This window comes from Odocoileus virginianus, chromosome 11, assembly GCF_023699985.2.
Source record: "Odocoileus virginianus isolate 20LAN1187 ecotype Illinois chromosome 11, Ovbor_1.2, whole genome shotgun sequence".
NCBI classification, from domain to species: Eukaryota; Metazoa; Chordata; class Mammalia; order Artiodactyla; family Cervidae; genus Odocoileus; species Odocoileus virginianus.
The window spans coordinates 27125858-27149225 of NC_069684.1; the positions used below are offsets into that span (position 1 = coordinate 27125858).

Below are 23368 nucleotides of genomic sequence, written 5' to 3' on the forward strand. Positions count from 1 at the left end.
TACCCAAAGTCCATAGTTTACATTAGGGTTCACTCTCTGTGCTGTATATTCTATGGATTTGGTCAAACGTGTAGTAGAGTGCGTCCATCATTACCATACAATACTGAAAAGTTTCACCTCCCTAGAAATCCTCTGTGCTCCACCTATTCATCCCTCCCTCTCCCTCAAACCCTGGAAACCACTGATCTTTTTGCTATCTCCATAGTTTTGCCTCTTCCAGAATGTCATACTGTTGGAATTATACAGTGTGTAGCCTTTTCAGGTTGGCCTCTGTCACTTAGTAATATACACTGAGGGTTCCTCTGAGAGAGGGTTTTAAGTAGAGGGGTGACATGATCTGATGGATATATATAAAAGGCCATCTGGCACCCACAGGGGAAATGGATTATTAGAAGGAGCGAGGGGGTTGGGTGGGGGCAGTCAGGAGGCAGTTGCAGAAATCTATGTCAGAGGTGGCCATGGCTTGACCCCAGAAAAGGAGGCAAGGGGCCAGATATGCTGACCAGAGAGGTTGATAAATGGACAGGGTGGGGGAGGGGAGAGGCAGGGCAAGTGAGAGCCTGGAACTGGGAGACAGGACGGACATTTCATCTGGAGCTTGTTAAGTCTGAGATGCATGTGGCAGCCAGGAGATGTCAAGAGGGCAGCCCGTTAGGATCTCGGGAGGTGAGTTTATGAATTGGGAGTGTCTGTTAACAGATGTGATCCAGAGCCCTAGAAACGGATGTCAGCCAGAGACAGGAGAGAGTGGGGGTGGAGAAAGGAAGGGGTGAAGAAGGAAGATGTGCCCATTACAAGGCAGCATCTACCCAGATCCAGAGCTCAATACACATTCTTGGAAGGAAGGAAGGAAGCAGGGAGCCGTGGAGGACACGAGCAGGAGCAACGGCATGATCTGCTAGCTCCACCCTGGGGAAGGGACTAGCAGGGCTCCAGAGGCATGGAGACCAGTGAGAGGGCGAATTCAGGGGAGAAATGATGGTGCCTAGAGACAGCAGAGTGGAGAAGGAAATGGCAACCCACTCCAGTGTTCTTGCCTGGAGAATCCCAGGGATGGGGGAGCCTGGTGGGCTGCCGTCTATGGGGTCGCACAGAGTCGGACACGACTGAAGTGACTTAGCAGCAGCAGCAAAGATAGCAGAGGGGAGGAGAAAGGAGGAAGCTGAGTCAGAGCAGGTGGAAAATCCCAGCCAGGTCTCCAGCTTGGCCAGTAGGATGCTCTCCTGACAGTCTCCACTCCACCTCCCCACGAGGAGTGGGTTTGGGGTGCTCCTTCTGCCAGCTGCGGGGGCAGCATCACTCCATAAGCCCATCATTTCCATTTCACATCCAGATTCCTTCATGGTCCCCCAAGGCTCCCACTTAAGCAATGCAGTTCACTGCCTAGCATTCAGTTCAGTTCAGTCACTCAGTTGTGTTCAACTCTTTGTGACCCCATGGACTGTAGCATGCCAGGCTTCCCTGTCCATCACCAGCTCCCAGAGCTTACTCAAACTCACATCCATTGAGTCAATAATGCCATCCAACCATCTCATCCTCTGTTGTCCCCTTCTCTTCCTGCCTTCAATCTTTCCCAGCATCAGGGTCTTTTCCAATGAGTCAGTTCTTTGCATCAGGTGGCCAAAGTATTGGAGTTTCAGCATCAGTCCTTCCAATGAATATTCAGAACTGATTTCCTTTAGGATTGACTGCTTGGATCTCCTTGCAGTCCAAGGGACACTCAAGAGTCTTCTCCAACACCACAGTTCAAAAGCATCAATTCTTCGGCACTCAGCTTTCTTCACAGTCCAACTCTCACATCCGTACATGACTACTGGAAAAACCACAGCTTTGACTAGACAGACCTTGGTTGGCAAAGTAATGTCTCTGCTTTTTAATATGCTGTCTAGGTTGGTCATGGCTTTTCTTCCAAGGAGCAAGTGTCACTTAATTTCATGGCTGCAGTCACCATCTGCAGTGATTTTGGAGCCCAAAAAAATAAAGTCTGTCACTGTTTCCACTGTCTCCCCATCTATTTCCCATGAGGTGATGGGACCAGATGCCATGATCTTAGTTTTCTGAATGTTGAGCTTTAAGCCAGCTTTTTCACTCTCCTCTTTTATTTTCATCAAGAGGCTCTTTAGTTCTTCTTCACTTTCTGCCATAAGGGTGGTGTCATCTGCACATCTGAGGTTATTGATATTTCTCCTGGCAATCTTGATTCCAGCTTGTGCTTCTCCAGCCCAGCGTTTCTCATGATGTACTCTGCATATAAGTGAAATAAGCAGGGTGACAATATACAGCCTTGACGTACTCCTTTTCCTATTTGGAACCAGTCTGTTGTTCCATGTCCAGGTCTAACCGTTGCTTCTTGACCTGCATACAGAGATTTCTCAGGAGGCAGGTCAGGTGGTCTGGTATTCCCGTCTCTTTAAGAATTTTCCATAGTTTTTGTGATCCACACAGTCAAAGGCTTTAGCACAGTCAATAAAGCAGAAATAGATGTTTTTCTGGAACTCTCTTGCTTTTTCGATGATCCAGTGGATGTTGGCAATTTGATCTCTGGTTCCTCTGCCTTTTCTAAATCCAGCTTGAACATCTGGAAGTTCACGGTTCAGGTACCGTTGAAGCCTGGCATTACCTCAGGTCATTTTTTAACAGTCCTTCCGCAGTGGGAGGCACTGTCCTCATTCCTTCTTCAAGGCTGCCACCATGTGGTGAACAGGGGAATAACATCTGAGGAGACCATCCTTTTGTCCACTTGGGAAGTGTTCCTTGTGCACCTACTATACATGCACACATTCGGCACTGGGATAAGTTCAGTGTGGGATACAGAAAGTCTAAGATATGGTGGTGAGGAGAGGAGTTGCAATAAGCAAAACTTGGGGTTTAAATCTGATTCCAAGATGTGCCACTCTGTAACTCTGGGCAAAGTCCAAGGAGAGATTGGCCCCAGCCAAGGTTCTTGGGCCTCAGGGATTCTGCAGTGGCCTCTGGGATGGAGGTGGGGCAGGGCGGGGCTTTGGGAGGTACCCGGTCCCCAGAGGTGATGCTTACTGCTGCATTCATTCCCGAGGCGCTGTCATTGTCCCTTCCCACTCTAAGTGTGTCTGAATGTGGTCTCTTTCCTTCCTGCACCCTCTGTCTGTTGATTCTTTATTATTCTTTGGGGCTTACTCCCTGCTTCTGTCTCTCCCTCTGTCTCTGTCTCCCTTGTCTATCTCTCCCCTCTGTGCCTCTGTCTCTCTCCTATGTCTCTGTCCCTCTCTCCCCTTGTCTCTCCCTGTCTCCTCCTCTCTCCCCTGCATCTGCCTCTCCCCTTGCTGCCCTCTGTCTTTCTCTCTGTCTCTCCACTCCATCACTGTTCCTATCTATCTCTGTTACTTTCTTGGTCCCCCAACCCCGTTGTTTTGCTTCTCTCTCTGGTCATCTCTGCCCCATTTCTCCCTGTCTCTCTGTTTCTGCCACCTTTCCCCACCCATCCCTCTCTCTGGCTGTGTCTCTCCTCGCCAGCCTGTCCAAAGCCGCTGACCTGGACCATCACTGGGTGGCCAAGGCCTGGCTCAACGACATCGGCCTGTCCCAGTACTCCCAGGCCTTCCAAAACCACCTGGTCGATGGGCGGATGCTGAACTCCCTGATGAAGCGGGACCTGGAGAAGCACTTGAATGTGTCCAAGAAGTTCCACCAGGTCAGCATCCTGCTGGGAATCGAGCTGCTCTACCAAGTCAACTTCAGCAGGGAGGTGAGAACCAGGGTTCAGGGCACCTTCTGCAGCCCTGCTTTCCCTTCTGGCATCTGTTATCTGTCCATCCAACCATCTGCCCATCCTCACATCTCTCCATCCATCCATCCACTGTCCATCATTTCATGCATCCACTCTGTGCCCATCCACACCTCTCCATCCATCCATCCACCTGTCTATCAATCCACGCATCCATCCCTTTCTTTCTCCCTCCCTCCTTTCAACAACTGCTTATTGGGGAATGGACCAGACCCTGTGCTCAATTCAGGGGAAAAGGGAAACACTCATCCTCCAGGCAACCACAAAGATAGTTGTGGCCACAACATCATGGAAGGTTGTCCCAATGAGGGGTGGGGGTGGGGTTTTATGAAAACTCAGAGGAAAAGCTTTCAGAAGGACAAGAGAAGCCTTTCCAGCAATAGTAACAGCTAAACTGAGACCTGAAGGGAGGAATTCTAGGTATCAGTCAATAGAAGGTATGAGGGGAAAAGCAATCCAGCAAGGGAATAGCATAGACTAAGACCCAGAGGATAGATCTGCAGCAGCAGAACTGAGAGTCCCGTGTGGTTCTGTCCTGGGTTTGAGGTGGGGGAGTGAATGGGGATGCTGACAGGTAACCAGGAGGTTGTGAGGCACATTGTAGAGTTTGGACTCTGAGTGCCCCTTGTTCTGATCACTGCCAAGCCAGAGACCCCAGGGTGTCTGCTTCAGCTTCCCCCAAACCTAGTACATCTCCCCAGCTGCTCCCCCAAGGGAGGGGCCCTGGGCTGCCGGGGATGAGTGTAAACGGCCTACTCTTCTCAGAGCACTGTCATAGCACAAGTAGTTCAGGGTCAGGGGGAGAGGGACTGAAGGGAGGGCTTTTAGGCCTTCTCAAACACCCAAGTCAGAGCCCTGGGCACAGGAAGTGATGAGGACACAGGCCCTGGCCCCCAGTGAGCCACAGTCTGGTACAGGAGATGAGGCGTGGGAAGAACATGACAGTGAAGTGTGGAAATAGGCAGCCTCATTTAGGGGCATCCTTTAACAGACATGCACTGAGCCCCTATTCCAAGTCAGGTGAGCAGGGCTGGGCTATACAAACCAGGCAGGTGGGAGCTGGGCTACACAAACTAGGCAGCTGCCAAGGGCCCCACCTGGCCCCACACTCTGCAGGCAGGTGGCTCTGCCTCTAGGCTCCTCCATCCCTGGAAGCAGGCTTCTCCCCATTTCCCAGAAGGAAAGGACTGACATGGCTAGAGCAGCTGTCGATGATCTGGCCAGGATCCCTCGCGTCAGCATGCCGAGGTCCCTGCCAGCACCACGGACCCTTTCTCCCTGTGTGATCTCCGCATGCCCCCCCGGCCCCGGCAGCTGACCCATTCTCCCTCCCCACAGGCTCTCCAGGAGCGCCGGGCCCGCTGCGAGACACAGAACATAGACCCCGTGGTCTGGACCAACCAGCGGGTGCTCAAGTGGGTGCGAGACATTGACTTGAAGGTGAGGGGTGATGGCGGACGTGGGAGAGGTGGCTCTTGGGCATATGCAAATCCCATGCCAGTCTGTGTGCAAATTCAGTATCCATCTTTAAGTGTGGGCTGGGCATCGTTTCCTAGGCCGGCAAGAACAGCCTGCCTCCTGTCACTCAAAAGGCCAGAACTACTCCCCCTGCCCACCCCTTCCCCTCCCATAGTGAGGGTGCGGATGCTGAGTCATCCTCTCTGAAGCCAGTGGGGGGTTGACTCCACAGCCAGCCGTCTTCTCCCTCAACAAGCATTTATGGGCTGCCTGCCTAGGTCTGGGGTCTAATCAGTGACAAAATAACCCGGCCGCTATTCTCAAGGCCCTAAAAAGAGTGAGGGTTTTTTAATCCCTCAGGATTAAATGCACTAATCCCGGGGGGCGGGGGGCAAGCCCTTGCTTTTGAGGACATATCCCCCCTGGGGTATCCCCACCCTCAGGCCAGCAGGGCGGCCCCCCAGGCTCACCAGCCTCGTGCCTTGCCCTCAGGAGTACGCAGACAACCTGACCAACAGTGGCGTCCACGGTGCAGTGCTGGTGCTGGAACCCACGTTCAACGCTGAGGCCATGGCCACCGCCCTGGGCATCCCCAGCGGAAAGCACATCCTCCGGAGGCACCTGGCGGAGGAGATGAGCGCCATCTTCCACCCGGCCAAGTGAGTGTGGGCTGCCGGCGGCAGCTTCCGGCTTTGGAAGCAGATAGTTCTGACTTCCGGTTGGTCCCCGCCGCGCCCTTCCTGGGTCCCTCTTGTCCTTTGCGACACAGCGTTTTCCTTTTGCGGACCCAGGCTCAGAGAAGTGAAGTGCTTTATCCTCAATGTTGTAGACTAGAAAGAGGTAGAGGAGGAGTCAGTCAGCTTTTGAATAAAGTGTGTGGTGCTCCCCAGGTGACTCTAGGGGTGAAGAATCTGCCTGCGGTGCAGGAGAGGCAAGAGACCCAGGGATGGATCCCTGCGTAGGAAATGGCAGCCCACTCCAGTGAAAAATTCTTGTGTGGAAAATTCCATGGACAGAGAAACCTGGTGGGCTACAGTCCAAGGGGTCGCAAAGAGTCAGACACAACTGAGCGCCACACACACACACACACACACACACACACACACACACACTGGGCACTTGGAGAAGGGAAAAAGGTCAGCATGTATGAGGAAGGCCGTGTGAGTGTGGGGTTTGAGCTGAGGAGGATTTGCACTGGCCTAAGAGGTTTAAATGACACCACCCTTATGGCAGAAACTGAAGAACTAAAGAGCCTCTTGATGAAAGTGAAAGAGAAGAGTGAAAAAGTTGGCTTAAAGCTCAATATTCAGAAAACTAAGATCATGGCATCTGGTCCCGTCACTTCATGGCAAATAGATGGGGAAACAGTGGCTGACTTTATTTTTCTGGGCTCCAAAATCACTGCAGATGGTGATTGCAGCCATGAAATTAAAAGACACTTACTCCTTGGAAGGAAAGTTATGACCAACCTAGATAGCATATTAAAAAGCAGAGACATTACTTTGCCAACAAAGGTCTGTCTAGTCAAGGCTATGGTTTTTCCAGTGATCATGTATGGATGTGAGAGTTGGACTCTGAAGAAAGCTGAGTGCCAGAAAATTGATACTTTTGAACTGTGGTGTTGGAGAAGACTCTTGAGCATCCCTTGGACTGCAAGGAGATCCAACCAGTCCATCCTAAAGGAGATCAGTCCTGGGTGTTCTTTGGAAGGATTGATGCTGAAGCTGAAACTCCAGTACTTTGGCCACCTGATGCGAAGAGTTGACTCATTGGAAAAGACCCTGATGCTGGGGGGGATTGGGGGCAGGAGGAGAAGGGAACGACAGAGGATGAGATGGCTGGATGACATCACCGACTCGATGGGCATGAGTTTGAGTAAACTCCGGGAGTTGGTGATGGACAGGGAGGCCTGGCATGCTGGGATTCATGGGGTCGCAAAGTAACACGACTGAGCAACTCAACTGAACTGAACTGAAGAGGTTTAGATGATCATTCCAGGTAGGGCTGGCATGGGAACAGAGGTTTGGAGACAGGGGTAGGAGTGTTAGTGGTGTTTACCATCCAGGTGAGCAGACCATGTCAGCCCTTCTACCCCAGTCTCTTCATCTGAAAAGTGATCAGGGAATAAACACCTGAGCAGATAAACTAGGCCCCTCCCAGTGGACTGTCTCCTTATGATGATGTGCTTAGGGTTAGATGACCATTTATTGAGCACATGCTGTGTGCACAATTCCATTCTCATAACAATACTAAGCAATCAGTTTCACAGTCTCTCTTATACAGATGGAGAAACTTGTTTAAAGGGCCCAAGGTACTTTCCTAAGGTAAAATACCTTAGGAACCACAACTAGTATGTGGCAGAGCCCAGATTTGTCCTTTATTCTATTAATATGGTATATCATGTTGATTGATGTTCAGACGTTGAGTCAACCTTGCATTTCAAGGATAAATCCCAATTGGTTGTGGTGGTCATGGTGTATAATCTTTTTATATGTTGCTAGATTAGGTTTGCTAGTATTTTGAGGAAGAATTCTGTATTCATATTTACAAGGGGTATTGATCTGTAGTTTCCTTGTGATATTTTTGTCCAGTTTTGGTATCAGAGTAATACTGGCCTTATAAAATGAGTTGGAAAGTTTTCCCTCCTCCTCTGTGTTTTGGAAGAGTTTATAAAGTATTGGTGTTCATTGTTCTTTAAGCATTTGGTAAAACTCATCAATAAAGCCATCTGATCCTAGGCTTTTCTTTGTGGTAAGGTGTTTTTTTTTTTTTTTAATTATTAATAATCCAATCTCTTTACTCATTGTAGATCTGTTTAGATTTTCTGTTTCTTCTGGAGTCAGCTTTGGTAGTTTATATCTTTTCTTTTAGGATCTTAAATTTTTTTAATTGAAATACAGTTGATTTACAATATTGTATATTAGTTTCAGGTGTACATCACAGTGATTCATGTATATAAGTATATTCCTTTTTAGATTCCTTCCCCTTATAGATTATTACAAAATATTGAGTATAGTTCCCTGTGCTATAAAGTAGGTCCTTGTTGGTTATCTATTTTGTATAGTAGTGTGTATAGTTTATACCTTTCTGAATTTGTTTCATTTAGGTTAGCTAATTTGTTAGTGTATACAATTGATCATGTGATCATTTTCTTGTAATCCCTCTTATTTATGTAAAGTTATCCCCTCTTTCAGCCTTCTCAGGTGGCACTAGTGGTAAAGAACCCATCTACCAATGCAGGAGACATAAGAGACATGGGTTCCATCCCTGGGTCAGGAAGATCCCCTGGATGAAGGCATGGCAACGCACTCTAGTATCTTTCCTGGAGAATCGTATGGACAGAGGAGCCTGGCAGGCTACAGTCCATAGGGTCTCACAGAGTCAAACATGACTGAAGCGACTTAGCATGCATGTGTCCCCTCTCTCATTCCTAGTTCTAGTAATTTGAGTCATCACTCTTAACTCTTGGTCAGTCTAGCTAAGGTTAGTTTGTTTTGTTAACAGAAGCCAGATTTGAGGGCTTCCCAGGTGGTGCTAGTGGTAAAGAACCCGCCTGCCAGTGCGGGAGACACAGGGTCGATCCCTGGATCAGGAAGATCCCCTGGAGAAGGAAATGGCATCCCGTTTTAGCATTCTTGCCTGAATCCCACAGACAGACCACTGTCCATAAGGTCACAAAGTGTTGGATATGACTGAAGCAACTTAGTACACCAGATTCAAACTGAGGCTCTATACATCAGGACTCAATCCCCAAACTACATGCGGCCTCAGAGAGCAGCCGAGTCACACCCCATGTTATGCAGGTAGAACAAAATTATGCATCTGTCACAAGGTCCAGGTGCCCTGGGCTGCCCTCCCCCAACAGCAGGCACATACCCAAGCAGTTCTCATAGACCCTTCAAGCAGAATCATCAGTGCTCTTGTGAACTGCAGATTCCCACATCCCTTACTCAGACCTGCAGGACCAGTATCTGCTGGCAGAGCCCAGGAATCTACATTTTCAGCATTTTAAGCATGCTTAGGTGGTTCTTATGACAAGCACCCTATCCTTAGCTGGTAAAGAATCCGCCTGCAGTATGGGAGACCTGGGTTCAATCCCTGGATTGGGAAGACCCCCTGGAGAAGGGAAAGGCTACCCACTCCAGCATTCTGGCCTGGAGAATTCCATGGACTGTATTGTCCATGGGGTCGCAACTTTCACTTTCACCCTATTCTATGAGCCATAAATCAATAGGAAAAAGGTTTTTCGCCTCAGAATTTTCCACTTTCCTTCTGGAGCCCTGTAATCTGTAACAAGTTTAAGATATTCTGAGCCCTGGAGGGGTAGGTAGGTCTAGCTAAATGTTAGCCGTGTGACTAATTCATTAGCATTCATGTGATGCTTAAACCCTTGACCCCCGCCCCGAGGTATCTAAGGTTAGTGGGTGAACACTAGTGGAGTTTTGGGGCAGGGGGCACAGGTAGGGTGGGCTCTTAGGTTGTTGGGAGGTCAGAGACTCTGTCAAGAACTAGATGAAGGCAGACCTCCTGATATCAGGATGAAGAAGAGGGCAATTGACTCAGTTCAGGCTCCTCATTTTACCTCTGAGGAATCTGAGGCTGCTCAGGCCGGGAGCTAGGAGGACCAGACCTCAAGCTGGTCTCCCTGTTATGACCTCTTTCCTTGACACTGCTGCTCTCCGTGAGTCGACATCGTGGCCGATGACTCCAAGTCTCCATGTGGGATTTTGGAACCTCATGGCCCTTTGCTGAGACCCTGCCATGGGCCAGGGGAGCAGACTTGCAGTTGACTGGGGGGAGACAAACTCCCATGAGTTTCTAAGAAATTTTAGAGCCCACGTCTGTCAGTACAAGAGTCCCCAGCTAAACCAAAAACCAGGAAAATAGTGATCCTCAGGCAGGTGGTGAGACATTTAGGAAGGTCTGATGGGTTTATGTTAACCAAGATCTATGGGCTTGCCCAGGACATCTCTGTCATGGTCTCAGCATCTCATTCTGTCTACTGCTTTCTTGTTCCTTTTCCTTCTTTGTTGCTGAGAGAAGGGCAGGGCAGCTTTCCAGAGAAAGGGCAGGGCATCTGGTGCTGGTCTTTTGGGGTGAATCCTCCCAGAATGATCAGATTGAGTGGAGAGATTCCAGTTTGAGAAAACATACTGAACCCATTGAAACAGAGATTAGGACTTCATCCAGGACTAAATCACAGGCTGGGTGGACCAGGGTGATGGTCAACACAACAACCCTTCACATTGATATCAGATGTCATCCTCAACAAAGTGCTGTCACACCCCTTGTTTCACTCACTCCTCCTCATGAAGGAAGCTGAGTGAGAAGGAATCATTGCCTCCTTTGATGAATAGGGAAATAGGCTTCAGAGAGGTGCTGTGATCTGCTCATGACTAGACAGGAGTCCGTGGCAGTGCTGTAATCTATCAACCTCTGACCCTCCACCACACTTGGAAGCCTGGAGAGGGGCTAACGATTGCCTGATTCTACTCCCCAAGGAGATGTGACTCTTGATCACATCTTTGACCCCACATCACCCAGTCTATGTGATGCCTGTAGTCACAGGAGGTCGTCATTTCAAAGCATCTAGGGAGATAATAGTCACCATGTGTTAATGTCCCATGACCAGGGAGACAGGAAATATTAGCACCCAGCCCTCCTCCTGGAAAGGCACATTTACCTAGAGTTTATAGGTTCCCATATGACATCATCTTCTCCAGCCTCCTCTCATTGCCATGACAACCATATAACCAAAGGGGTCAAGGTAGAGCAGTTTCTGACATCTCATGATGTCTGCTTTGACACGCAATGACTTCTTATTCTTTTGGTAAACAATGATTCACTACCAACTCTGTCATAGGACTGTGCTTAAGTTAAAGAAACAGAGAATTTTTTTTTAAAGAGAGAGAAATAAACCAGTGGACCAAAAGGATGCAGGAGGTAGCCATGCTATTTCAAAGGCATTCACTGGAGCATCACAGGAACCAGAAGAAAAGCCTGGATGAAAATGCATTACTATCTCCAGCACTTGCCTGAAGGATGGTATATTCTGTCACTAACACAAGATCAGAGCCAAGGGGGATTCATTCATTTGGCCTGAGAAGAGTGGCCCTTAGGTCTCTGAATCTTTAGGCCTCAGACAAGCTTTGCATCTCTCTTGTAAATACCCCTTCCCATCCTGTGGTCTTATGACCCACGGCCCCAAAAAGTATGCCTTTATATGTCCAAGGATGCAACAGTCAGCCAGCATCTCCCTCCCTTCTCTCCTCCTTCCCCCTCCAGATGCAGTTATAAGGTGAGGTTATCAAACTACCATAACCATTTGCTGAGCTCTGCCATGGGCCGAGCTCAGAACCTAGCACATTGTCACTACCTTCTGGAGGTGGGTGCATGAGCCCCATTTCACAGATGAGGAAACTGAGGTACTGTAGGAAGATTACACATCTTGCCTGGGGCTGTTAGCTGATAAAAACTGGGGAGATGGGATTCAAAGCACCACACGTTGCTGCTTCCCTAAAGGGTAGGAAGAGTGGTCAGAACAACAGAGGAACTGTTAGGCAGTGGTTTCACTGCCCCTGGGCCCTCCCAGGGAACTTTGTTTTTCTTTAGATCAGTCTTCAATTGGAACAGAAGTTTACTAGTGGCTCAGATATTGGGCACATTCAAGGTGGAATAGCTAGATCCAGAAATTCTTGGTTAATAAGTCTCTTTCTGATTATTGAGTGTTTCCCTTTTTTCCCCTCAGTTTTTTAAACTGAGACTTTATTTTCTTGGGTTCCAAAACCACTGCAGATGGTGACTGCAGCCATGAAATTAAAAGATGCTTGCTCCTTGGAAGAAAAGCTATGACCAACCTAAGCAGCATATTAAAAAGCAGAGATATTACTTTGCCAACAAAGGTCTGTCTAGTCAAAGCTATGGTTTTTCCAGTAGTCATGTATGTCAGAGTCAGACCATAAAGAAGGCTGAGCACCGAAGAACTGATGCTTTTGAACTATGGTCTTGGAGAAGACTCTTAAGAGTCCCTTGGTCTGCAAGGAGATCAAACCAGTCAATTGTAAAGGAAATCAGTCTTGAATATTCATTGGAAGGACTGATGCTAAAGCTGAAGCTCAATACTTTGGCCACCTGATGCAGAGCTGACTCATTAGAAGAGATCCTGATGCTGGGAAAGATTGAAGGTGGGAGGAGAAGGGGACGACAGAGGATGAAATGGTTGAATGGCATCACTGTCTCAGTGGACATGAATTTTAACAAGCTCTGGGAGATGGTGATGGACAGGGAAGCCTGGCATGCTGCAGTCCATGGGATCGCAAAGAGTCAGACACAACTGAGCGACTGAAGAGATAGTCGCTTTACAGGGTTGTGTATAATGAAGTAGATCTGCTATATTGAGCCTCCATCCCTGAGTGTGACTGGTGAGGCAAAGTGAACGCAGTGCCTGAAGCAGAGATGCCCCACGATAACTGACAGTTCATGTGCCCTGACCTCCCAGGAGCACTGGAGTGTCTCAGTGAAGCAGTTTCCTCTTCAGTTAGTTACATGGGGCTCTGCTTTCTGTCACTTTGCTCCAGTTTTCTCATTAGCGTTTCCACGGAGAGTGATTTCATTATGAACTCAGACAGACTCAACTCCCAAGCCCAGAGAGTAAGAGGCCTTGTCACAGCTCTACCTCTGGGGCTGGCATGTGGTCCTGGTTTGAGGGATCCCAGCAGCAGGCAAAGGGGAATAGTCCCAGGCCACCCGCAGATCACCAGAGCTGGAGTGGGAGGAGGCACACAGAGATTTGGGGGTACCCATGGGAAAGTGGTGTTTATAATATTCTGCGCTACCCCACCCCAGATGACCACTGAAGTGTGAGCCCAGGCCCTGGGGTGGTCAGTGCCTGCAATCGTGGTCCTCTGTAAGGAGAGGGTATGGCAGGGCCTATGGGGCTGACTTCTGGCTCCTCCTCCATCATCTGAGGTTTTTCGTTTCCCTCATCTTGAAAGGGGACCAGTCACTCCTCCTGAACCCTGGGGAGAGTTCAAGGAGCTATCACACAGGAAGGACCTGGCGTCATGCCCAGCACACAGTAGGCAACCAATTAAGACTCTGTCCTCCCCTACTCCACTCATCTCCACCAAAGCATCTTGCACCTCGTGGGCCTCGTAAACCCTTGTTTAATTGGGTGAGACTCAGCTCTCAGGCTGCCCTGCTGGCAGAGTCTGATTCTCCCCTGCCACCTCCTACCTGCACAGGATGCCTTTTCAGTGCCCCAGATACCCTCTGTGTTGACTCAAGAAATTGCACGGAGATGCTCTGTCTTCCAGAAACTTCCCTCATTAAAGCGTATCCTTCCAGCATTCCACTCCCTCAAGGTTTGACAAAGAGACTAGGAATACTCAATAAGCCATTTCAAGCCTCCAAGGGCCGTAGCCTTGCACTTGACCTAGTCCCTGCAGCATCTGTGTTTTAACCCAAAGGAGGAACAGGGTAGGATTTTAGCCACTGTGGAAAAGCAAGAGGAAAGCTGTTTTAGCATAGTGGGGGCAGCAGCTGCCCTGTGCTCCTCTGTCTACACCACAAAGATGCCACTTTCTGCCCAGGGGATGGTCTGTTAAGACCAGAACTGAGTACTGGGCTCCACTGTACAGATGAGGAAACTGAGACCCAGCCAGGGAATCAACTCACACAAGGGCACAGCTAGGGGATGTGCAGTGCCTTGAGTGGGGACTCAAGTCAGGTCTGTACCCCTCAATGCCTGTGTGGGTCACAGCAATGACTCATGATGTGCAGCCCCTTCTCAGCACTTTATATGTGTCCTCTCATTTAATCCTCCAGTGACTTTATAAGAGAAAGGTTGTTATTAACCCCACTTCACAGAGGACACAGCTCAGGGGACATGACTGCTAAGGGGGTGGAGCCAGGCCACTGCTGTGGAGTCCACAGTCTTACCCTGACCCCCAAGGAGGGAAGAAAAAAGGTCTAGATCTTGTTCCTAGAAGTTCAAATTCAAGTTCCATCCCTGCCACTGTGTATCTTGTATATCCTTGTATAAGACACACATCCCCTCTGAACTCCCATCTCTTTTTCAGTGAAAAACCTAAGAAGGGACTCTGGAGTTCTCCCAAGCTCATGGAATGGCTAATATTCCATAAATTGGGAATGGGGGGGTTAATGTCCTTCTCACCAGACAGCAAACGGAGTTGGCTGTGCGAGTTTAGATTGTCAAGGCTTCTGTAGTTTGAACAGCTCCCCCCACTAGACCCAGGGGGTTCCATCCCCAGGAGGAGGGGAGGGGAGGGGTATCAGTGAACATGTCGGTCCCTGACCCACCACAGAGCCAGAACCTCCCTGTGCTGGGGATGCCCTGGCACCTGGGGACCTGAGAACTCTGCTTCATCTGCCATCCAGCAGCCAGTGTGGGTCCCTGCACAACACCCTCCCCTCCCTTGAACTTTCTCAGCAGAAGTTCCCCCACAAGAAGCAGAGCATCTCTGAGGCAGGTGTTAGAAGGTTCATTTCTCTTCATGTGTCTTCCGTGGTGGCCTGAGCCAAGCCTCACTGCTCCTGCGAAGCCAATTCCTGACCGCCCATCAGCCAGAGCCAATTCCTCTGTCATTAAAGTTATAACTGTTAATTTGAATTATTATCATTGTAGCCATTTACTAGATGCTCAGCTCAGCTCCAAAGTACTTTTTAACTAACCTTCGCAATCACTTGATGAAGTCGGCTCTAATACCTTCTCCACCTGCCAGCTGAAGAAACCCAGCTTTTGAGAGACAAAGCGATGATCGCAAGGTCACACAGCCAGTAAAGAGAAAAGCCAGGATTTCAATGCAGCTAAAGCCTCAAGGAAGATAACTGGACATTAGTGTCTTGGGACTGGCGAAGTTGGCAGGAGAGGTACGGAAGGCTCTGCCCTTGCTGGGGAGAACCCTGCAGGCAAAGAAAGGACAGGAGCCCCAGGGATACTGAGGTTCACCCAGAATCTAAAAGAGAAGAAAGGCAGGTGGGAAGACTAAGTTCCAAACTCCTGGCTCTGAACCAATTTTTTGCCCCAACTCCGTATCCCATACACACTAGCCCTGAGATTCTAACACAGGCCTCGGCAAACTTCTCCCATGAAAGGCCAGGCAGTGAAGATGTTAGCACTCGGGAGCCATATGGTCTGGATCAAAACAGATTTGATAGCAAAAAAGCAACTGTAGACAACGTGCAAACAAATGGACTAGGTTTCAATAAAACTTTATTTACAAAATCCGTCAGCTGGCTGCATTCGGCCACTGGCTGTAGTTCACCAAGTCCTAGTCTAACAAACCTTTGATGCTTTTATACAGGGAAGGGGGTGATGGGGGTAACTTCAGACAACGAGTCAGTGGGGGACACAGATTTCAAATGCAAAGTGGGGGAAACTTTCCTGATGTTTCTCAAGCTACACCTAGGGAGCTGGAATGTGGGGCTTCTCCCATCATGTCTTGCCTCTCCTGATAGGGTTTGCAGGGTTCTGGGGGCTGAAGAGAGACTTTGGGGGTCTCTGAGACCCCAAAGTTCAAATCTTGGCTCTGCAAGATTTGCTGACACACTCCAAGTTGTGTGACCCTGGGCAGATTGCTCAGCCTCTCTGTGCCCCCTTTTCTCCAGCAGAGATGGAAGCTGGACCTCTAGTATGCTGTGAGGATTATGTTTGTAAAGTGCTTAGCACAGTGGTGGCACATAAGAGGTACTAAGTGAACTGCAGTTGTGATCGTTGTGACCGGTGTGAGTGACTGAGTGTCTGTGTCTCTGGGTCGCAGTAGCTGACCCCACCTTGGCCACACTGACTTGCAATGGGTGTCTCCCCAGCTGCACAGGCATCCGGGAAGCTGAGCGATTTGGAACACCCCCTGGGAGGGCCTCCAGCATCACCCGGGCAGGGAAGGAGGAGAACAGCGGTGGGATCAAGTACAAGGCTGGCCGGGTAGGTCACTCCATGTATTTTCCTGGGGGTCCCGCAGCCTTTGTGTTGTCTGGGCCCATGTTACCCTTTTCCAGCTCCCCCTGTGGAGCAGTGTTGATGGACCAGGTCACACGCACAGCTGGGAGGAGGGCCCTGGAAGTCACCTTCAGGGGTACACATGATGGTTAAGACACACTCAGCCTTGTGGGGCTTTTGACACTGTGTCTCAAAGTGCAAGTCTCACCTGCCTACATAAGACTCACCTGGGCGGCTGCTTAACGTGCAGACTCCAGGACCCACCTGGGCCTCCTGACACTAGGGCCTCTGGGGCGAGGGGGACCTGCATGCTGCCAGCCTGCCCAGAGGGTTCCAATGCACCCCAAACTCTAAGGGCCTTAGATTTGGAACTCCAGTGGCCTGAACAAGGGCAGCGGATGAGCCTCTGGTGCATGAGACCATGCTCAGTTGGGCCTCAGAGCGACACACATTCTTAAATGGAGGTGTGAGTGTAGACACAGACAGCAGAAGTGGGTAATTCAAAATTCTTCCATTCATTCAGCTGACAGTTTTGGGTACTAAGTGCGTCCCAGACATGTCCTGAGCATGGGCGATAAGCGTGGATAAATGACCATCCTCACCGTTAAGATGCTTTCAGTATAGAATGTACCTTCCCACTTGTGGGTCCTATCACCCCCAAAGTGGTCAGAATTGGTTTTCAGTGGGGAGGATGCAGAAAGTCTTACTCTTTTTTATGTGTAAAGCACAGATATACACATGGCACATATACACATGCACAGAGGCCCTATGGTATGAAAATTTCATGGTGGGGGTGTGATTAGGGAAAAAATATGTAAAAGGTCATCTTTTTAAAGGGGACAATAATGGGAAAAAAGGTTAAGAAACACTGGTCTGGAAGAAAGGCAGTCAAATAAATAAATAATTACACAGCGCTGTCACGACTACTCCAATAGACATCTGTTGAAAATAAGAGAGAAATATTTACTGCCGGTCCACCATGTCTGATAATAATAGCTTCTCACTGCTAGTGCCTTGAGGCTTCCCATGTGGCTCAGTGGTAAAGAGTTTGCCTGCCAAAACACAGGCTGGATCCCTGGGTCAGGAAGATCCCCTGGGAGTGGCAACCCACTCCAATATTCGTGCCGGGAGAATCCCATGGACAGAGGAGCCTGGCGGGCTACAGTTCATAGGGTTGCAAAGAGTTGGACACAACTGAGCTTGCACACATGGCGTGGCCAGAACCTTGTTATGTGCTTCCCAGATGGGGTTTCTACTCTTTGCAAAAACTCCGAGAGAAAGGAATTACTAGTTCTATTGTGTAGCTGAGAACACTGAATCTTAGAGAGGGCGGGTGACTTGCCTAAGGTCACACAGCTGGGACGTGGCAGAGCAGGGATCCAAACCCCAGTTTCTGAGTCACCAAAACCCACACTTTTTCTGCCACATCTAGAATATTTCTTCTTGACCTGGGAATGCAGTCAGACCTCATACCCGCACATTCTCACCTCTCATCCTGCTGAGGAGGAAGAGAGAAACTTTGATGGATAATCAGAAAGACTATACTTGTCCTCACTCTTGGCAACCAACTGGTTCCTTCAGGTTGGGGATACAACATAAGGTTAACTCACAGAAACCTCCTCTCAGTCTCCCTGAGCAATGGAGTATTATTACTCATAGAAGAAGCACAGAGTGGGTAGGTAAGTTACTCAAGGACACACAGTAATTGGAGACACCACATTTCTCAGATCCAAAAACATTCAATTCTTTTTTCTCTTCTTCCTGTCCTTTGTTCTCCTTCCTCTCTTCTCAGCTGCCCCTGGGAAAAATAGGAAGGGGCTTCAGCAACAAAGACCCTGATTTCCATGATGACTATGGCTCTCTTCAAAATGAAGATTGCGGAGACGAGGACTCCCAGGGCAGGCCGGAGCAGTGCCGTCTGGAGGGCTTCAATGGCCTGGAGGTCACCAACGTGTAAGGAGCAGATGCTCCACCAGACCCAACACAGAGAGGCCTGGGGAGGAAGGACATCCCGGGACCGTCACCACTGTACATAGTTATCTCGGCCTGAGGATGCTCCTCTGGTCCCTGGAAATCTCAGCAGACTGCCGTGACTTTGAATGGGATCCTGACGGAACGAGGGGGCACCAGCCTGCCTGCCTGGAGCGGACTGAAGACTTCCCTGCTCCCTGGAAGAAGACTAGCCTGAAGGACCAATCAGGGTGCCCAGCACCTCCATTATCAAGGCTCCACCACTGAGTGACTCAGCCACTGAGCAGTCCAAGTGATCCTGGGAGCCTTGAACTAAGCCTCCTGGGTATAAAGAAGCACAGGGTTCCCCAAGATACCATCCCAAGAGGAGCAGGTAGGACTCTAGCGAGATACACAGAGCCCAGTGGTGACGATTCCAGGAGCTTGCAAAGCTGGGGGTTCACCATCCTCATGTGGACCCTTCCAGCCAGCCTGGTGGTGGTCTCAGCTCCCACAGACATGCCCTCCATGACCGAGAACTTAGTTTCTGACTTGGGTCGCTGAATCTCCCTTGGGAGAATGCAAAACAGGAAGGTCATTCAAATCTTAAAAGCCTTGTGTCATGTCAGCGTGGATGTGTTGAAGGGCTACCCAGCCCCTCGCCTGGGGAGGGATGGCGATGATCCCTGTAGAGGTGGGGCTGAGCAGCAGCCTTCCTAGGAAGTGTGGATACCCCATCATCTGGATGAAGGACATCGTGTCAACAAGACTGGGGATGACTGAGTTCGGTCTGTGACAACTTGTCCCAAGTGTGACCGTAGAGCAGGGAAATGCTTGTCGTTGTGCACCCAGCAGACCTTGTCACCTGACACACAGGTGTGCTCACCAGTGCCCTAACGGAGCTGAGGCTCACCAGGCGCTAAGGTGATGGAGAGGACCCCCAGCCTTCTTCTTGACTCTGCTGCTGTTTTGCTGTGTGGCTTATTCCCAGTGGCCTCACCTCTCTGTGCCTCAGCATCTTCATCTACAATATTTCTGGTTCCCTCCTGGGAATGTTGTGAGGATTAACACTTGCTAACGTCTGTAACATTTGGTACCCTCTCAGGAGACAGGTGGGAAGTTATGGGGTCTGGGATGGGTGTCTCATTTCCCATTTACAACACAGAATTGACACTGTACTCACTCTCTCCAGCTGTTTTGGTTGGAGCAATGAGCACAAGGAGGGCAAGGCATGTTTAATGTGCAAGCTCTCTGGGGCCCCCACAGAGCTGGACCCCCAAAAGAGGAAAATCCCACAGCCCTTGAAAACCAGTTTGATTCCTGTGTTCAGACTTGAATTCATTGACCTCATTACTGAAAAATGATTAGGGATGGACAGACAGTATTGGGGTTCCACTTACACTTTGGTTATCAAAGCACATGATTCTTTTGGAACCACGATGTTCGACTTCCAATGAGGCCTTTGGCACCGCCAGTCTATAAAAGGTTGGAATTTCCAAGACTGGAAGCAGGGGTCGGCCTCCAAGAACCGTCAAAGCACCTGTTCTTCAACTCAATGGATGATTTCCCCATGAGGGAAAAGCACAAACCTAGGCCCAGTGAGCTTAAGAGATCCTCCTCCCTGAGGCTGAAGACCATTATATTCTAAACTTAACACAAGCACAGCTTTTCTTACCATCGGAAACCAAATGCCTATTTGGTAGACAGGCGATGCCCACTCTGGTCTGAACTTTTGACCTCCTAGGGACACATGTCTGATTCCTAGGGACACATGTCTGATTCCTGGGCCCAAGGAGTGAGGCTCTGGAACCTGACTTGGCTTTGCTGAGGCTCCAAATCCACTATCTTTATGACATTCAGCCACACATGTGGGGTTTGAGGCTGCAGTGCCCACAGCCCAGAGAGGAGAGTAAAACCTCCCTCTAACCTGATGCCACAGGTCACTCCCAGGCCAGCATCCAGGCTGGGTGACAGGGGTGCCAGGGTCTGCCTCTCAGGAAGCAGCAAACCTGAACGGCAGTTTTTCTCACAAGGTGAGCAGGAATGGCAGATGGGGAGGTGCTTGAATGCAGGTCTGATTATATGAAACCAATGCATTGTTCCACAACTCAATCCCACTGGGGACAAGATGGGCAAGTGGACAATTGGGGCGGGTCACTGGAAGGAATGGCATTGCCCGAAACATTCTCAGCATTCGGCTAGCAGGCCTGGGGCAATATGGGCGACCTTGAATGTGCCTTATAGTCCAAATGATGCTCTAAGTTCACATTCTCGCTTGCCCAATTCTTTGAATCCCTGGCAGTCAGGTGAGCATTTGGAACTGACTTTTCAACATGAGGATGGGTTGGCTGGTAAATGAACAAGCTCCACACAGTTAAATCAGGAAAGCTCTGTCTGCGGGAAAAATCCTAAATGTCAACTCTGCTACAAGGGCAGGCAAGAAGAGCAGGGCATGTGGACTCGGCAGAGAGGTCCTGGTAGCTGGTTAGCAAAGGCTGGCAGTGTGGCCACCCGTGGAACAGTGACTGGCCACATCCTGTCCAAACAGCCTGGGTCATGGTCTTGGTCCTTTAAGGGTGGTGACATGACATCTGGACCTGGGAACCATGTGCATGTGCTTCTCTGAGAGGTGATGTCACCTGCGCTCATGGGTGCTGGCCCTATCCAAAGAGATAGTTGCTGCCAGAAGTTGGGGAGAACCAGGGTAGGCAGAGACACCCCATATTCCTCCTAGTAGCTGGAGGCTGGAGCCATAAGAAGGCTCAGCTTTCCAACCCTGTGCGCCTCCAAAAGGCTCCCTTGTCCTTTGCTGAGCAGGGCCTTTCTCCCAGAAATCTGTCTCACCATTGCAGTCATTGGACCCCAGGGTGCAGGAGACAGGGAGACGCCACAGAAGTACCTTGACCAGATGAAGTTGAGGGGAAGGGCTCTCCCCACAGCCCAGCCAGCATGGAAGGGGCCTCTGAATAGTGACCCCACATCTTGAGGTCACTGAACAGGGCTGGGTCCAGCAGAATGGGATGATTTGGCAAGATGTTCCAAGCCTTGCTCTCCCCCTTCCCATCACAGTCCATATGTTCTGGACACTATCACTTCTGCTCTGCCCTTCGAGGTTCCAGTGGGCTTCTGGCAGTTGAGTGGCAAGAAAAAGAAGCCCTGTGCAAAATAGCATCTTCTGACACTAACATCCTTCCCAGCAGTTGGCTGATGAGAAGAATTTCCTGAGCCCTAACACCCCCAGGAGTTTGCGGCTGCAATGGAAACAAGTTGTCCATGAGCTAGGATGATGTTCCTGACATTTAATTGCTGGTCATGGCCCCAAATGTCTTCCCAAGAGTGAATTTTAACACTGTAACAATAAATACTACTTCACAGCACTTCATTGATGAGCTGGCCTTTTCCTCTGTGTGTTCTCATTCAGTTTTTTCAACAGTCTCTTTGACAGGGTGGTGGGGGGCTGTGGGTGGTGATTAACCCATTTTATAGATGGAGAAACTGAGGCTAAGGTTGAGAGGCTTGTCCAGCTCCATAAAGCTAAGACATTACAGAGTAGGACTCAAACTGAGTCACCCACCTCCAAATCCTGGACTTGTTCCTCCCCGCGGAGCACCCCTACCCCCACCTTCCAGCATAGGACTTACAAATAGCTGAGGAGGCCTTACAAATAGCTGTGAAAAGACAGGAAGTGAAAAGCAAAGGAGAAAAGGAAAGATATACCCATTTGAATGCAGAATTCCAAAGAATAGCAAGGAGAAATAAGAAAACCTTCCTCAGTGATCAATGCAAAGAAATAGAGGAACAATAGAATGGGAAAGACTAGAGATCTCTTCGAGAAAATTAGAGATACCAAGGGAACATTTCATGCAAAGATGGGCTTAATAAAGGACAGAAATGATAGGGACCTAATGGAAGCAGAAGATATTAAGAAGAGGTGGCAAGAATACACAGAAGAACTGTACAAAAAAGATCTTCACGACCCAGATAATCACAATGGTGTGATCACTCACCTAGAGCCAGACATCCTGGAATGTGAAGTCAAGTGGGCCTTAGGAAGCATCACTACGAACAAAGCTAGTGGAGGTGATGGAATTCCAGTTAAGCTATTTCAAATCTTGAAAGATGATGCTGTGAAAGTGCTGCACTCGATATTCCAGCAAATATGGAAAACTCAGCAGTGGCCACAGGACTGGAAAAGGTCAGTTTTCATTCCAATCCCAAAGAAAGGCAATGCCAAAGAATGCTATTGCATTGTGCAAACTATTGCACAATTGCACTCATCTCACATGCTAGTAAAGTAATGCTTAAAATTCTCCAAGCCAGGCTTCAGCAATACGTGAACCATGAACTTCCAGATGTTCAAGCTGGTTTTAGAAAAGACAGAGGAACCAGAGATCAAATTGCCAACATCTGTTGGATCATCGAAAAAGCAAGAGAGTTCCAGAAAAACACCTATTTCTGCTTTATAGACTATGCAAAGCCTTTGACTGTGTGGATCACAATAAACTGTGGAAAATTCTGAAAGAGATGAGCATACCAAACCACCTGACCTGCCTCTTGAGAAACCTGTATGCAGGTCAGGAAGCAACAGTTAGAACTGGACATGGAACAACAGACTGGTTCCAAATAGGAAAAGGAGTACGTCAAGGCTGTATATTGTCACCCTGCTTATTTAACTTATATGCAGTGTACATCATGAGAAACGCTGGCCTGGATGAAGCACAAGCTAGAATCAAGATTTCCAGGAGAAACATCAATAACCTCAGATATGCAGATGACACCACCCTTATGGCAGAAAGTGAAGAAGAACTAAAGAGCCTCTTGATGAAAGTGAAAGAGGAGAGTGAAAAAGTTGGCTTAAAGCTCAACATTCAGAAAACTAAGATCATGGCATCTGGTCCCATCACTTCATGGCAGATAGATGGGGAAACAGTGGCTGACTTTATTTTTCTGGGCTCCAAAATCACTGCAGATGGTGACTGCAGCCATGAAATTAAAAGACACTTACTCCTTGGAAGGAAAGTTATGACCAACCTAGACAGCATATTAAAAGTAGAGACATTACTTTGCCAACAAAGGTCCATCTAGTCAAGGCTATGGTTTTTCCAGTGGTCATGTATGGATGTGAGAGTTGGACTATAAAGAAAGCACCGAAGAATTGATGATGCTTTTGAACTGTGGTATTGGAGAAGACTCTTGAGCATCCCTTGGACTGCAAGGAGATCCAGTCAGTCCATCAT

At 49.1% G+C, this 23368-nt stretch overlaps 1 protein-coding gene across 5 annotated transcripts in view; it reads left to right on the forward strand.

Moving 5' to 3' along the window:
* Nucleotides 1–21508, forward strand: part of KAZN (kazrin, periplakin interacting protein) — a 1309273-nt gene extending 1287765 nt beyond the window's left edge. For all 5 annotated transcript variants that reach the window (XM_070474078.1, XM_070474075.1, XM_070474076.1 and 2 more), the window contains 5 exons: nucleotides 3493–3724; nucleotides 5102–5203; nucleotides 5714–5880; nucleotides 16052–16166; nucleotides 17974–21508. In XM_070474078.1, the coding sequence (XP_070330179.1) occupies nucleotides 3493–3724; nucleotides 5102–5203; nucleotides 5714–5880; nucleotides 16052–16166; nucleotides 17974–18138 (781 nt within the window). In that variant the 3' untranslated portion in view covers nucleotides 18139–21508. The remainder of the gene's footprint in view (nucleotides 1–3492; nucleotides 3725–5101; nucleotides 5204–5713; nucleotides 5881–16051; nucleotides 16167–17973) is intronic.
* The last annotated feature ends 1860 nt before the right edge of the window (nucleotides 21509–23368 follow it).